Source organism: Pelophylax lessonae (genome assembly GCF_965119305.1).
Source record: "Pelophylax lessonae genome assembly, chromosome: 3".
NCBI lineage: Eukaryota > Metazoa > Chordata > Amphibia > Anura > Ranidae > Pelophylax > Pelophylax lessonae.
Genome location: NC_138770.1, coordinates 664,435,105 through 664,451,995, shown reverse-complemented (window position 1 = coordinate 664,451,995; position 16,891 = coordinate 664,435,105). Strand labels below are relative to the sequence as shown.

Sequence of the window (16,891 nt, the reverse complement as noted above, 5' to 3'; positions counted from 1 at the left end):
AAAGGGAGGGGGGGACTATGTAAAAGGGGGTGTTGTCGTGTAAGGGGGGGGGGGCTGCCATGTAAAAAGGGTGGGGCCTGCTATGTAAAAGGGGACATTGTGGTGTAAAGGGGAGGACTGTGATGTTAAAGAGGGTGTTGTGGTGTAAAGGGGGGGACTGCAATGAAAAAGGGGGCACTATGGTGTAAAAATTAAGGGGGCTGGAAAGTAAAAGGGGGCGCTGTGGAATAAATGGGGGGACTGTGATGTAAAATGGGATCCTGTAATATAAAGGGAGGGGGGGACTATGTAAAAGGGGGTGTTGTCGTGTAAGGGGGGGGGGGGGCTGCCATGTAAAAAGGGTGGGGCCTGCTATGTAAAAGGTGACATTGTGGTGTAAAGGGGAGGACTGTGATGTTAAAGAGGGTGTTGTGGTGTAAAGGGAGGAACTGCAATGTAAAAGGGGACATTGTGTTGTAAAGGAGGGGGGGGGGGGACTGATGGGACAGATGGAAAGGAGGAACTGAGATTCAGACCTCTGCTCGAAGAGAATTTGACTGACCGGACCTCCCTTAATTTTAATTCAATACCCCTGCTGTATGGACAGACCTGTATCTTTTGTTTCACTTGTCCCTCCCTTTTAGATTGTAAGCTCTTGTGAACAGGATCCTCCTACCCTTCTTGTCTTTAATTGTGTTGTAACTGTATCATTTAAAGATGTGGGAAAACTGTTGGCACTATATACATCCTGTATAATAATAATAATAAAAAATAGTAATACTTATAGTATAGATAAACCACAAAGGATACTTTACAAACTCAATGGCATGCGTCTTCAAATACCCCAATCCAACCGATTCGTTAAAAGAGGACATGTTGTAATGAATATTTTTCTCTGAAAGAGAAAACATCAGAAATTTATAGTAACATTCACAGTAAGTACACAATCATTCTTTCCTGTATTTGCAGATTATTCTCCCTTTATCTGACTCTAATGTCATATTACTCTTGAATATTTAGCAGCAGAATAGCTCCCTCTTGTGGATATATTGGTGATAGCAGACCAACCATTTATCTTTTCTGTATTCTTTTTTTCTTCAACTACCAACTGAAAGTGCGACACTCAAAACCCTAACCTGTAAGCTACACTCGAAGAACTAAAATTTACACTTACCTTAAAGTGTTACTAAACCCACAACAGTAAAATCAGTCTGTATATGCAGTAAAGCATGGGTCTCCAAACTTCCTAAACTAAGGGGACCAGATTTAAAAAAATAAATTCCGGGGACATATATATATATATATTTTTTTTTTTAATTGGCAAATGGCACAGGACTGCATAATCAACAAAGCGCTGGGCACAGGACTGCATAATACACAAAGCTCTGGGCACAGGACTGCATAATACAGAGAGCGCTGGGCACAGGACTGCATAGTACACAAAGCGCTGGGCACAGGACTGCATAATACACAGAGCGCTGGGCACAGGACTGCATAATACACAGAGCGCTGGGTACAAGACTACATAATACACAGAGCACTGGGCACAGGACTGCATAATACACAGAGCACTGGGCACAGGACTGCATAATACACAGAGCGCTGGGCACAGGACTGCATAATACACAGAGCGCTGGGTACAAGACTGCATAATACACAGAGTGCTGGGCACAGGACTGCATAATACACAGAGCACTGGGCACAGGACTGCATAATACACAGAGCGCTTGGCACAGGACTACATAATAATATACAGGAGGGTGTTAGACATAGAGTGCAGGCTTGAGAGGTTTAGAGCGTCAGTGAGATTGTCCAGCAGGGGGCGTCTGCATCTGAGCCACCAGGCTGTTTCTCAGCCAGCATGGGATGCCCTGTCTATATTAATCTGGCCCTGAATCCGGGGACAAAACCGGGGACAGTCTTGGACCTGGGGCAGTGTCTTCAATCCGGGGACTGTCCCTGGAAACCGGGGACGTCTGGTCTGGTCACCCTATCCTAAACAAAGGTCTAGTTTAATGCCTTTCAGACTTTAGGAGGGTCGGACTGTGGCCAGTGGGAGTAGAAAATGCCCCAGCGTCAATGTTAGTCCACAATGACTCATGTTTGGTGGTCAGTGTGATAAAAAATGCGTTCAGTGGGAGGAGGAATAGCGCCACATCATTGGTATTAGTAGCAGGAACAGTGCACCATCATTGGTGTCAGCAGGAGGAATTATGCCCTGTATAGTGCCTCGAGGGTTGGACAAAGGCAAGCAAAAGGCCACAGTTTTGAGACCACTGCAGTAAAGCATGCTTGTTATACTCACTGTGGAACCTAAGGGGTAATCTTGTGCATTGTGTAAAAAGACTGTTTGATCCTGTCTTCACTGATCCTCCTCTTCTTTTGCTATCCCCAATCCATCTGCTGATAGAACAGAGCCCTGGGGGCACTCTGCACATGTTTGGTGTGTATTGCTAGAGAGTTTTTTTTTTTTTTTTTTTTATGAAAGGTGCATGTGATCAGCAAAGAGCCAATCAGCACTGTCCAGACAGGGGGTCAGGGGTCCTGCAGCCTCATAGGACAGTCATAAGAGAATAAAAACTCCTCCTACAAGCTTTAAGCAGACACTGATAGAAGTCACAAAACTGCTATATACTGCTGATGAGAAAAGGTATATAGCAACTTATACAGTATATAGCATACACCTCTCACATTATATACTACATGTTCATACTAAAACGGAGGTAATTACCTTCTGCCACTTTAAAGCTCTGGAATTTTACTGGCTGGGCGTAGTTGATCATCGCTGACAGAAACGGATGTATATTAGTTGTGGCTCCTACATATTTATAATTGGCCATCCACGCTTGTTCATCATCCACAGTTGCTTGGCCCTAAAACGATAACAATACATACAATGGTGAAATTTATTATATTAAATCTAGGTTTCTAGGACTGGTGCATAATATCCGCCAGCCACCCCCTTACATGACCCAACCATATCTAATTCACTGGCAGAATATTCTTTTAGTGTGTGCCAAATTATGGTTTCTCTGTCACCTTATTACATATTTCCTTTCCTATACTATACCGGCCATTCTCAGCCCTTTTTACCCCACAGGAACCCTTCTAAAACCAATTCATAGGTGGCCAGTGTGAAAGCGGGGAGATTGCCCCTCTTACAGTGGTGGTCAAAATGGTATCCTAAGGGCTTGGTCACAAGGGTATCCTGCGGTAAAAGCAGGTTGTTGAGCTGCAGTTCTATCAACAACCCCCCCCCCCCCCAAATGTCAGGACTGTATGCATAAAATTAGCATGCAGTGGAGGACTGTGCCAGGGGGGCAATTGCCCCCTGGACCGCTCTGATGCCCCGTAAAAAGGCTGCACCGCTTATGCCAGACATGCCTAAAGTTTTCTGGTGAAGAGAAGTAAAAAATCCCTGTTGCTGACCTACTGAGTGGGGGTTAAAGACAAGGACAGAGCGCTGCCCCCCCCCCCCCCCCCCCACAGTATGGATGGTGTACACTGTGTCTGAGCAGAGGATGGTTCCATGCCCCACTGGGGACTCTCTCTCCTCCAGCCCTAACAGAGCTGTCCCAGCTCTCCCCAACATCCCCCTGCTGGCCAGGTCGGGAACCCGGATTCAGCCGGTGAGTAGAGAGTACCTGGAGTGAAGCTTCATCCTGGAATGGGGGTCAGGAGGAGGCCGGGAAGAGGGGGAGAGGGGCCGAATTGCTGCACTATGGGCCTCTGGTTTGTTCTGGCCCCCTGGGCCAGAAGTTGCCAGTCAGCCTCTGTTAGCATGCCACTTTTGGTCGGCAGTACTAAAAGCGACCTGTTCAAGTGAATGGGGCCATGCTGTGGCATGGTGGGTCAGATTTTCACATATCACCTCCTTGCTGTCTGTCAAATGCCTCTGAAAGGGCAAAAAGCAAAAATTATGAGCCGCCAGCCGCACACGGAGCAATCCCAAGCATCAAGGAGGTAATAGCAGCCTCAAGTCTAATTCTGTTCTGACTACGCCCACAACACATTTCAATCCAGCCCACAAGGAGCCACAAGTTGCACCTCGAGCAATCCCGTGCATCAAGGAAGTAATAGCGGCCTCACTCAGTCTTATTTCATTCTGACCAAGCCCACAACAGCTTTTACCCCCCCCCCATCAATGAGCCCCAAGTTGCACGCCGTGCAATCCCGTGCTTCAAGGAGGTAATAACATCCTCAGTTTAACTCTGTTCCGTCCATGCCCCCAGCACCTTTCACCCCATACCCCGGTGAGCCGCAAGCCGCACACTGAGCAGTCCCGTGTATTAAGGAGGTAATAACAGCCTCAGTATAACTCCATCCTGGGCACGCCCACAACCCCTTTCACCCCGCCCATGATGAGCCACAAGCCGCATACTGAGCAATCCAGAGCATCAAGAAGGTAATAGCAGCCTCAGTCTAAATCCATCATGGGCACTCCCCAGAACACCTTTCACACCGCCCATGATTACCCACAGGCCACACCCTGAGCAATCCTGAGCATCAAGAAGGTAATAGCAGCCTCAGTCTAACTCTGTCCTGGCCACGCCCCACAACACCTTTCACCCCATCCACGGTAAGCCACAAGCCTCATGCTGAACAATCCCATCAAGGAGGTAATAGCAGCCTCAGTCTATCCCGGGCACTTCCCCAACGAGTTTCGCTTTACCCACAGGGCTTAGTCATTAAGTACCTGGAGGGGCGAAACACATAGGAGAGTTAAACTGAGGCTGCTATTACTGTCTTGGTGCATGGGATTGCTTGGTGTGAGGCTTCCCGCACCTCATCTTTGCTTTTGGACATTGCAAGTAATTTGGTGGGACACCTCACCCAGTCTGTGCCCTGGATGGAATCTACCAGACAGGGCTGTGTAAGCCAGAGAGGAAACCTGATATTTTGCTTAGGTTGACATCTCTGAAATGGCTACCACACATAAGAGAAAGCTAAAAAAGATTATTCCAAATGGTGCTGACCTCTGAACTGTACAGGCACCATCAGTTGGGAGGTCCACCACAGCTTAAGGAACCTATAGAACCCTCTGGAGGGGGTTTTACAAAACCCGGTTGAGAATGGTTGCTTGATTCACCAAAACAAAGTTCCTATATATGTATGTGGACCTGCACCAAACGGTGGATCACAATGCAAAAAAGAAAAAAGGAAAGGAGCCAACTGACGTTCATGGAAACAAAGAAAATACTGTCTCCCCAATGGGACACCGATGGCAAAAAAAAGCCAGACGGGTTTTCCCATTCCTCAACTCTAACCAAAAAAATGATTTGGCTTCAGGTAGACTTTAGATGTTAAGGGAATGGGTTTCTTCTAAAGCAGGGGTGTCCAAACTATGGCCCGCCAGCTGTTCAGGAACTACAATTCCCATGAGGCACTGTAAATCTCTGACATTCACAGACATAACTAGGCATGATGGGAATTGTAGTTCCTGGACAGCTGGAGGGCCATAGTTTGGACATAGCTGTTCTAAAGGAACATGCACGGTCACAGCCATCAATCCACACATATAGGATGCTGGACAGCATGCTGACAGCCAATAAACGGAAACTCTTGTATACATCTGCCCAACTGGCAAAAAATTATTAGGAGTCCTAAATAGCTTGTATCCCATAGACAGAGGCACGACACAACTTTCTAATTACCTTCTCTACCAATGTATGGGCCTCTCTATCAGGTATGAATGCGAACAATGGGTGCCTAAGGTGCTATAACTATCTTCATAGATGACTTTTCCCGTTGTCTATCTATCCATTGGTATAAATTAATAATACATTATACATTTTGTATCCAAAAAAAATAGTTAATGAGTTGTCACCTTTTTATTATTGTTTTCTGGTTCCGAGTCTTCCACAACCTAAAGAAAAGAAACAGACTTTATTTTCAGATACATAAAAAGGAGTCACTATGGGCTGTACCAGATTTTGAAGCTCAAAGCTTTTCCCAGATAACAGGACTGCATCCATCACGGATGTGTACCAGCCACTGGTACAGCCAATGGTAACCATCAATACAGACACGTGGCTAATTCTTTTCCCTCCTACTCCAGGGAGCAGGATCTTCTAATTGCTCAACAGATATTTTAATTTAGCTATGTATACAAGGGGTCTTCAAAAAGTTTCTACACTTTCATATACATATATAATAGAGTTAAAAAAGTGCGGAAACGTTTTGAAGAACCCTTGTATATAGCGTATACTGTATGTAGGGGCCGTGCCGTAAGTAATGCAAAAGTGGGTATAACTTTTTTTTAACTTCCATAAGTTGTTCAAACTTCACATGTTAGAAGATTAACTCTTCCTCTATAGTAACTCTTCTTTTTCATTGCAGGTAGATAATGGATTCCCAGAAGAAGCAACTTGCCATTACCGAGTTCTTGATGAAGGAGGGGTGCCGGCCAAATATTTGTGGACCTCTTACCATCACATTTATAAGAGCTCGCTGGACTTTCCATTCCAAACCATGGGTAGTAAAATCAGGGCCGCTGATAGGGGGGGACCACCGGTCCTCTTGTAGGGAGCCCAAGCACACAGGGGGGCCCACACAGGGAGGGGGATTCATGATGAACGACATTTACAGAAATCTTCCTCTAGCAACTGAAAACTGATTTCTCTCCCTGCTGCCAGCTTTTATCTGCTGAGAGAGACAGTTGTCCCTCACTAATCCCCCTCCTTGTGTGGGCCCCCCTCTCAGCCCTGGCTCTAATGTTATCTCTGCTCAGGAGTTTATCCTCTGAAACTTTGTATCTTTCTGTGCACTTCTTCCTATACTCCTTGTCACAGCCTGTATATTTTTTTCATCTCTCTCCCCCATTGCTCTGTTTTTCTGACAGTCACAGCTGCATTCCCATGGGGTGAAGAATTTACCTGTCAGGTAGTCTGTACGGGGCCCCGCGTTTTATATCAGCAGCCCTGAGTAAAATAAAGCTGCTCCTCAACATTCCTTGGTGGCTATAACAGCCTCCAATATTCTGGTAATGATTTTGACAAGTTAACAAGAATGTGCAATTGTTCCCGTTCAGCCAAAAGGGCGTTTGCGAAGTTGGGTACTAATGTTGGTTGAAAAGACTTGGCTGGCATTGAGCATTCTAATTCTTCTCAAAGGTGTTCAGAAGGGTTGAGGTCCGGGCTCTTTGCAGGCCACTTGAGTTCCTTCACACCAAACACTAACCATGGCCAAGGGCAAAGTCACCTTCGTAACAATGACCATAGAAGCCAACATGGCTGTTATGGGGCCTTGGGTAAGAGGGGGACCATTTAGAAGGGCTGAAGTCAGACCTCAAGATCCTCCAAGTCACAGACCCCCCTCTAAGAACCGTTTGCTTACCTGTCTTAGCAGTGTGTTTTATTTTTTTATCATCTGAACTTCTACTATAGACTGAAATGTTTGTCTGGGCCAAGCTGGAAGATACTGGATTCCTAGCAGAAGCAACATGCCATCACCGAGTTCTTGATGAAGGAGGGGTTCCGGCCAAACATTTGTGGACCTCTTATCATCCCATCTATAAGAGCTCGCTGGACATTCCATCCAAACCATGGATAGTAATATAAAGCTGCTCCTCAACCTTCCTTGGTGGCTATAACAGCCTCCAATATTCTGGTAATGATTTTGACAAGTTAACAAGAATGTGCAATGGTTTCCGTTCAGCCAAAAGGGCGTTTGCGAAGTTGGGTACTAATGTTGGTTGAGAAGACTTGGCTGGCATTTAGCATTCTAATTCTTCTCAAAGGTGTTCAGAAGGGTTGAGGTCAGGGCTCTTTGCAGGCCACTTGAGTTCATTCACACCAAACACACTAACCATGGCCAAGGGCAAAGTCACCTTCGTAACAATGACCATAGAAGTCAACATGGCTGTTATGGGGCCTTGGGTAAGAGGGGGACCATTAGAGAAGCTGGTAAAGAAAATCACCTGTGATATTTACAGTTTAGAAGGGCTGAAGTCAGACCTCAAGATCCTCCAAGTCACAGACCCCCCTCTAAGAACCATTTGCTTACCTGTCTTAGCAGTATGTTTTATTATCATCTGAACTTCTACTATAGACTGAAATGTTTGTCTGGGCCAAGCTGGAAGATACTGGATTCCTAGCAGCAACATGCCATCACCGAGTTCTTGATGAAGGAGGGGTTCCGGCCAAACATTTGTGGACCTCTTATCATTCCATCTATAAGAGCTCGCTGGACTTTCCATTCCAAACCATGGATAGTAATATAAAGCTGCTCCTCAACCTTCCTTGGTGGCTATAACAGCGTCCAATATTCTGGTAATGATTTTGACAAGTTAACAAGAATGTGCAATGGTTCCCGTTCAGCCAAAAGGGCGTTTGTGAAGTTGGGTACTAATGTTGGTTGAGAAGACTTGGCTGGCAATTAGCGTTCTAATTCTTCTCAAAGGTGTTCAAAGCGTTGAGGTCAGGGCTCTTTGCAGGCCACTTGAGTTCCTTCACACCAAACACATTAACCATGGCCAAGGGCAAAGTCACCTTCGTAACAATGACCATAGAAGTCAACATGGCTGTTATGGGGCCTTGGGTAGGAGGGGGACCATTAGAGAAGCTGATAAGGAAAATTAACTGTGATATTTCCAGTTTAGAAGGGCTGAAGTCAGACCTCAAGATCCTCCAAGTCACAGACCCCCCCCTCTAAGAACCATTTGCTTATCTGTCTTAGCAGTGTGTTGTTTTTTTTCTCATCTGAACTTCTACTACAGACTGAAATGCTTGTCCGGGCCAAGCTGGCCCAAACAAATTTATTTAATGTCAAAGTAGACCTGGAGTTAGGCTTTAACAGTGCCCTTTAAAGAAAACATCAGAACTCCATATTGTGGTCCACATATGTTTTGGATATATTGTTTAATGGGAAGGAAACACAAATCCCAAATAAATGCATACATTAAAAAAAACACAACCATTACCTTTTTTACACTATTAGCTACGGCTTCTTTTTGGCTGAGGTCCTCTGCTGACAGCTCACTTCCAAACTTGTACTCAGGATGGGCTTCTTCCTCTTGATCAGCTAATTAAAAAAATAACACAGGTGATTATACCACTGGAGGCATCACATGGCTGCCATGAATAACGCCTAAACCTTCCATACCATTGACACTGATCAGCCATTACATTATGACCACCCACCATAACCCATCGAGGCATGGACTCCACTAGACCTCTGAAGGTATGCTGTGGTATCTGGCACCAAGCCGTCAGTAGCAGATCCTTTAAGTCCTGAAAGTTGCGATTGGACTTGTTTTTCCAGCACATCCCACAGATGCTCGATGGATTGAGATCCGGAGAATCTGAAGGCCGAGTCAACACCTCAAGCATGTTGTTGTGTTCCTCAAACCCTTATTGAATTCATCAGACCGGGCCACCTTCTTCCAGTGCTCCGTGGTCCAGTTCTGATGCGCACATGCCCATTGAAGCCGCTTTTGTCTGTGAGCACGAGGTCAGCATGGGGGTACGCAGCTTCATACCCAACAAACTGCGATGCCCTGTGTGTTCTGACACCTTTCTATCAGAGCCAGCACTAACTTTGTAAGGCAATTTGAGCTCCAGTAGCTCTTCTATTGGACTGGACTACACAGGCTAGAGCTGCCCGATTCTGCATAAAACGAGAATCACAATTTTTTTGCTTAGAATAAAGATCACGATTCTCGGCGTAACATCATCTTTTACATTATGCAAAAAATTTGGGCTAACTTTACTGTTTTTTTTTTTTTTTTTTAATTCATTAAAGTGTACTTTTTCCCAAAAAAACTGTGTTTGAAAGACTTCTGCGCAAATACAGTGTGACATAAAAGATTGCAACAATCGCCATTTTATTCTCTAGAGTCTCTGCTAGGTTATATATATATATATATATGTATATATATGTATATATATATATATATATATATATCATATATATATCATATATATATATATATATTGTGACAGGAAGTCAGGTAAATCTGTGGATGTAGTCACAGACAGGAGATACATTTCCACCTGGTTTAGAAAATTCACCAATTACTATAGGGTGTCGGCTGCAGAGGTAGCCAGAACTGTCTAAGGATGTTGAACAGACCTTCAGCTGTTCAGAATGAGGAAATTAAGGCCTCTATAATTTGTAGGAAGTCTATTGATTGCTGCCTCTTGACGCTGTGTGAGCTGGGGAGAGGAGGACAGTCAGATGTGTGCCTCCCGACGCTGTGTGAGCCTGGGAGAAGGATTGCTGCCTCCTGACGCCGTGTGAGCATGGGGGAAGGAATGCCCCCTGAAGCTGTGTGAGCATGGGAGGGGAAGACCTCCTGAAGCGATGTGCGCTGAGGAGGGTAAAAAGTGTGAAGACTACTCAAGGTGAGGTCTTGGATTGTCTCTATGTGAAAAGAAACCAATCGACATTTCCTGTGTGAAGGGAAAATGAATTAAGACTGAAGACTACTTAAGGTGAGGTCTGGGATTGTTTCTATGTGGAAAGAAATAAATGAACTGTTTGCTATGTGAAGAGACACGCAAAGGAATGGTTGCTATGTGAAGAGACAAGCAAAGGAATGTGTTCTATGTGAAGAGAAAATGGACATGTTCAATGGACATTTGTTGTGTGAAGAGAAAAAACATGGAATATGGAGTGTCTGCTGTAGGATCAGTAAAGTTTGCTCCAACAGTAGGTTGGAGACAGACTCCTTAGATAGGTTCCTGTGTGTGTGAAGGTAGCCGCACACAGTGGCAAGGATTTATTTTGTGTTTTATTTTTATTTTAATGTTTTGAGGCTTGCACTTGTGTGAAGAAAATTGCAAGAATAAACCAAACTGTTGTTTGCAACCACTTCTCGGCTATCTCCCTGTGTAAACGCACCCCCCCAAGGGGTCATCCATACCCGCCACCGAGATAATCTCCCACATAATATATATAATGTTTGGGGGTTCTAAGTAATTTTCTAGCAAAAATAATGATTTTAATTTGTAAGCAAAAAGTGTCAGAAAAAGGCTTAGTCTTTAACCACTTCCGGACCGCCCGCCGCAGTTATACATCGCTACTTTGATGTTAAATACAGGGGTTATGGAAGCAGATAGCAGCCATAAACCCAGTATTATTTTACTGGGCGGGCGGTCCTCTTTCTTATAAAAGTGGTCCCATCGGCGGATTCTCCGTGGGATTACTTTTATAGGCGGTGACCCCCCTCCCCGGTCATTTTCCCCGCTTACCGGAACCGTCCGCAGCGGGGAAAACGATCCGGTCCTTTCCCCTCCTAGGCAAGAAGGTGAGTGAGGGCAAGATGGCCCCCACTCGACTCTATGGCCTTGGAGGACCGGAGCGACGTCATACGACGCTTCCTCCCAACGGCCGTAAAAGAGCCAATTTTTTTTTTCATGATGAAAAAAATTATTATTTTTTTTTTGCTTTTGAGTGTAGATGTGAGATGTGAGGTCTTTTTGACCCCCAGATCTCACATTAAAGAGGGCCTGTCCTGCTTATTTCTATTACATGGGATGTTTCCTTGCAATAGGAATAAAAGTGATCAAAAAAAATTATTTTAAATGGACAGTCTAAAAATAAAAGGTAAATTAAATAAGAAAAAAAAAATTAAAGCGCCCCGTCCCTCCGAGCTCACACAGAGATTTTTAAGTACCAATGTTTGTCGCCATTCCGCGAGCGTGCACAATTATGAGATTTTTTAACGATTAATTATGCAGCTCTAACACAGGCCAGCTTTTGCTCCCCACCTCCATCAATGAGCCTTGGCCTTCCATGACCCTGTTGACGGTTGGGCAGTTTTCCTTCCTTGGATCACTTTTTTTCGGTCCTGACCACTGCAGACCAGGAACTTCCCACAGGAGCTGCAGTTTTGGAATTACTCTGACCCAGCCGTCCAACCATTACAATTTGGCCCTTTTCATAGCTGCTCACATCCTTAAGCTTGCCCATTTTTATCTGCTTTCAACACATCAACTTCAGGGACAACATGTTCACTTACTGCCAAATATATTCCACCCACTTTCAGATGTCATTGTAAAAAGATAATCAATGTTCTTCACTTTATCTGTCAGTGGTCAAAATGTTATAACTAATAGGTGTATATTATCAGCAGAAAGCAAATCTAATGAGGAGTACAGCCTTAGGCTGGCCATACATTATAATAGGAGTTCAAACATAAACACTTTCAATTTGTATGCAATCAGGAAGGCCCTTGCACTACATAGCTGAAGGTAAATTTAAAGGAAATTGAATAAGACATTTGTATTATGTATGGCCAGCTTTAGGCTAAGTTTCCACTAATGCGACTAAAAAGTCACGTGATTTCAAGTGCGACTTTGTAAAGCAACTTGTGTGCGACTTTACAGCGACTCCTTGCCTTCTATAAGGGACAAGTCGAACTGAAGTCGTCAAAAAGTAGTGCAAAAACCTTTTCTGGTGTCGCTGCATCTTGAGTCGCAACAGTTAGAACGGTCCTGATTGAAATGAATAGGTTTTGACTTGTCATGCGACTTGACATGTGTCAAGACGCACAACAAGTCGCACTAGTGGAAACGGGGCCTTAAAGTGTATTTCCACTTTTGCGGTTTATTCAAATCTAGTTTACAACTGATACTGAGACCTGCCAGCACAATACAGACAGGATTAATTATAGTAAAATGTGAAAATGTGGAATAGACTCCCTCCAGAGGTGGTTCTGGCCGGCTCACTAGATTGCTTTAAAAAGGCCTGGATTCTTTCCTGGGTGTACATAATATAACTGGGTACTAATATTTATAGGTGAAGTTGATCCAGGGAATATCCGATTGCCTCTCGGGGGATCAGGAAGGAATTGTTTCCCTTGCTGTAGCAAATTGGATCATGCTTTGCTGGGGTTTTTCGCCTTCCTCTGGATCAACTGTGGGTATAGGATCAGGGGAGGACCGGGCCAGGGGGCAGGGGGGCAATTGCCCCCCAGGCCACTCTGATGGTCCGTAAAAAGGCTGCACCACTTCTGCCACAGACATGCCTAAAGGATTCCTGGTGAAGAGAAGTAAAATGTCCCCACTGCTGACCTAATGAGTGTGGGATGCAGTGGTGGCTGGTGCTCGGTAATTCGGGGGGGGTGGGGCAGCAAACCAATGCGCAATCCCCCCTCCCCCCGGTTGGTCGGGTCAGTCAGTCAAGCGACACATCCCCCCCCCCCCCCTCTCTGCCTCCTTACCTCCTCACCTCTTCCCTCCTGTCGGGTGCTGGATGGCTGAGCCGCTGTCCTCCTCCAGCCACCGTGTGTCTTCTGCCTCTTCCTGGCCACTGGCCAGTAAGATTGCTTCTCTTTTCAGCCAATCAGGAAAGGGGGGTCTCACAACCCTCTTCCTGATTGGCTGGGAGGAGAGTCAGTGTGACAATAGCAAATTTGCTATCGTCACAGAACTGGGCGTGCCCTGCGCCCTGAGCCCACCCTTTTCTGAAGCCTATTAGAGCCTCTGGCTCTAATCATGTGCTTCAAAAAAAAAAAAACGAAAATCCCCCATTGGAATCCAATGTAGATTAGGGGGCCGGACGCATGGATAGGGGGCACCCTCAATGGACGGGGGGGATGAAGACAAGGACAGAGCACAGGCCTCCTCCCCCAGCATGGATTGTGTAAACTCTGTCTGTGGATCTCCCTGGGTGGGGCAATAGTGCTCAGAGGCAGCCAAAGCAGTACCAGGGCGATAGAAGGCAAACTGAAATGGCGGACAACGGAAAAGTACGAGTTATGGTCATAGCTATATTTCCGTCATATAATACTGATAATAGTTCTATCTTTGTGTACCATTTTCAGTTTCTTCCTCAATGTCATCTTCTAGGATGCTGGTTGGTGCCACGTTCTCCCCGGACTCCATCATTTTTTTCAGGGCTTCAAGCTGCTCTGTTGATAGAAGAGTAAAATATACATGATTAATAATGAACATTGTACTGTAGCCTTCAGAAATATTAAAGGGACAATGGGGGGGGGGGGGGGGGATTCAATAAAGCACTTCCACCAATTTTCTGGCAGCATGGCCCTTTAAAAGGCCAGAATCGCTAGCTTTACCGATAATCAGGTAGTTCTTTATAGCGACAATTTTCCAAAGTAACACTATGGCTGCACCAAAAAAAAAAAAAAAAGAAGAATTTCTCCCAGTTCACAGACAATGGAAGTAATTCGGACCAATTCTAAATTGGTGTCCAGAGACAGGCAGAGGGCCTGTCTCTGCACCCAGTGTAGCAGAGAGGCATGTTTGCTGTCGCTATCCCTTCCCCCTGTCACTGCTTGTTAGCGACACTCGGCTTCACAGCTGACAGCCTCCTGGCAAACAGTAGCGCTGACAGTGGGCAGAGCTTGAAGCAGATGCTGAGGGATTAGTCTCCCATCAGGTCCACTCTCTACTTGTGATTGATAGCAGGCAGTGGGTAGATTCTATAGCCAATAGCAGTAGCGGCCTGTCCATTGGGGGCGCAGGGGCGCCGCCCCCCACTATCCATGCGTCCGGCCCCCTAATCTACATGCAGGGCGCCGGACGCATGGATTCCAATGGGGTTTTTTTTTTTTTAAGCACATGATTAGAGCCAGAAGCTCTAATAGGCTTCAAAAAAGGGTGGGCTCGGGGCACAGAGTACTGCACCCTGAGCCCACTCAGTTATGTGAAAATAGCAAATGAATATTCGCTATTGTCACACTGATTCTCCTCCTGGGCAATCAAGAAGTGGGTCCTGAGAACCGTTTCCCGATTGGCCGAAAGGAAAAGCCATGCTATTGGCCAAGGAGGAGGGAGGAGACGCAGGGGATGCCCACGGAGGAGACTGAGGGGGTAGCCGCCGCCGCTGCCTGCCCAGGGTGAGTGAGCCGGCAACCGGGGGGGGGGGTGGGGGGTGGGGTGCGGGCTGGAGCTGGTGTGGTCTGGGGGGGGGGGGGTATAGTGTGGTCCGTCTGCCGCCCCCTCGGCCCATGGAGCACCAGTCGCCACTGGCCAATAGCAAAGTGTCTATTGGCTAGGGACCTGCCCACAGCTTGCTATCAGCCACAGGTAGAGAGTGGACCTGGTGGAGAACTAGTTTATCTGAATCCCAATCAGGGACATACAGATAGTAAAAGTAAAAACCGTGGCATATTCTTTTGTAGTCGGACTTCAGGAAGCTTCAGTTAGACTCTAAAGTTGAATTTTACCCTCAAGAAAGAAAATCTGAAAGCAGCCAGTCTTTTTATTGCAGAAAAGACCTTGGGGTCTCTTTCCTTTACCAGACATGTGTTAAACACAAGGACCCCAAGCTAAATGCCACCCGACAGGCTATTTCACTTGGTCCTCGCACCTCTCCCGCTGCGGCACCCTTCTTGCCTCTGCCTCTACCTTGTCTCAGCAGTTGGCAGCAGAACTCTTCCATCAGATCCTGCACTTCTGCATGCAGCTGTGGAGAGGCTCGTCTCTGCCCCCCCTCCCCCATCTACTCTTCTATTCTTACAGATCCAATCAGCTCTTTGAGACCAACCATAATGCTGATGAGGCCCACAATGAAATTGAGTTTGACACCCCAATATACAGGGTAGTCAGTATAGGACTTAGAAGGGGGGTGGGAGTAGCTGAGATCGGATTAGCCTGGACTGCATGGGAGCTACACTATATTACCACAAGTATTGGGACGCCTGCCTTTACACACACATAAACTTTAATGGCATCCCAGTCTTAGTCTGTAGGGTTCAATATTGAGTTGGCCCACCCTTTACAGCTATAACAGCTTCAACTCTTCTGGGAAGGCTGCCTACAAGGTTTAGGAGTGCGTCTATGAGAATGTTTGACCATTTGACCAGGCTCCATTCACATATAGGCGTTTCGGATCGAGGGCAGAATTGCAAGTCGCAGGACGCCCGTGCGATTCCGGTGACTTACAATGGCACCCCATTTTGCCGCGATTGTCGCCTGACAAATCGCGGTAAAATTGTGCAAACAGAATCGCGGGACGCCTGTCACCCAAAAGAAGTTCTTGTACTTCTTTTGGGGCGACAGGCGTTCCACGATTCTGTTTGCGTGATTTTACCACGATTGGCAGGGCAAAAATCGCGGCAAAATCGTGCCGCATTTGAGGTGCCATTTAAAGTCACCAGAATCGCACAGGTGTCCAGCGAATTCTGCCCGCGATCCGAAACGCCTATACAGTATCTCACAAAGGTGAGTACACCCCTCACTTTTTTGTAAATATTTTATTCTATCTTTTCATGTGACATCATTGAAGAAATGACACTTTGCTACAATGTAAAGAAGTGAGTGTACAGCTTGTATAACAGTGTAAATTTACTGTCCCCCTCAAAATAACTCAACACACAGCCATTAATGTCTAAACCGCCAGCAACAAAAGTGAGTACACCCCTAAGTGAAAATGTCCAAATTGGGCCCAAAGTGTCAATATTTTGTGTGGCCACCATTATTTTCCAGCACTGCCTTAACCCTCTTGGGCATGGAGTTCACCAGAGCTTCACAGGTTGCCACTGGAGTCCTCTTCCACTCCTCCATGACGACATCACAGAGCTGGTGGGTGTTAGAGACCTTGCGCTCCTCCATTTTCCATTTGAGGATGCCCACAGATACTCAATAGGGTTTAGGTCTGGAGACATGCTTGGCCAGTCCATCGCCTTTACCCTCAGCTTCTTTAGCAAGGCAGTGGTCGTCTTGGAGGTGTGTTTGGGGTCGTTATGTTGGAATACTGCCCTGCGGCCCAATCTCTGAAGGGAGGGGATCATGCTCTGCTTCAGTGTGTCACAGTACATGTTGGCATTCATGGTTCCCTCAATGAACTGTCGCTCCCCAGTGCCGGCAGCACTCATGCAGCCCCAGACCATGACACTCCCACCACCATGACTGACTGTAGGCAAGACACACTTGTCTTTGTACTCCTCACCTGGTTGCCACCACACAGGCTTGACTCCATCTGAACCAAATCAGTTTATCTTGGT

General features: G+C 46.1%; 1 protein-coding gene across 7 annotated transcripts in view; it reads right to left on the bottom strand.

Moving 5' to 3' along the window:
- Nucleotides 1-16,891, bottom strand: part of PLCB4 (phospholipase C beta 4) — a 608,938-nt gene that overhangs the window by 128,682 nt on the left and 463,365 nt on the right. For all 7 annotated transcript variants that reach the window (XM_082250179.1, XM_082250184.1, XM_082250183.1 and 4 more), the window contains 5 exons: nucleotides 13,739-13,834; nucleotides 8,900-9,000; nucleotides 5,807-5,845; nucleotides 2,711-2,852; nucleotides 790-874 (listed from right to left, as the gene is read on the bottom strand). In XM_082250179.1, the coding sequence (XP_082106305.1) occupies nucleotides 790-874; nucleotides 2,711-2,852; nucleotides 5,807-5,845; nucleotides 8,900-9,000; nucleotides 13,739-13,834 (463 nt within the window). The remainder of the gene's footprint in view (nucleotides 1-789; nucleotides 875-2,710; nucleotides 2,853-5,806; nucleotides 5,846-8,899; nucleotides 9,001-13,738; nucleotides 13,835-16,891) is intronic.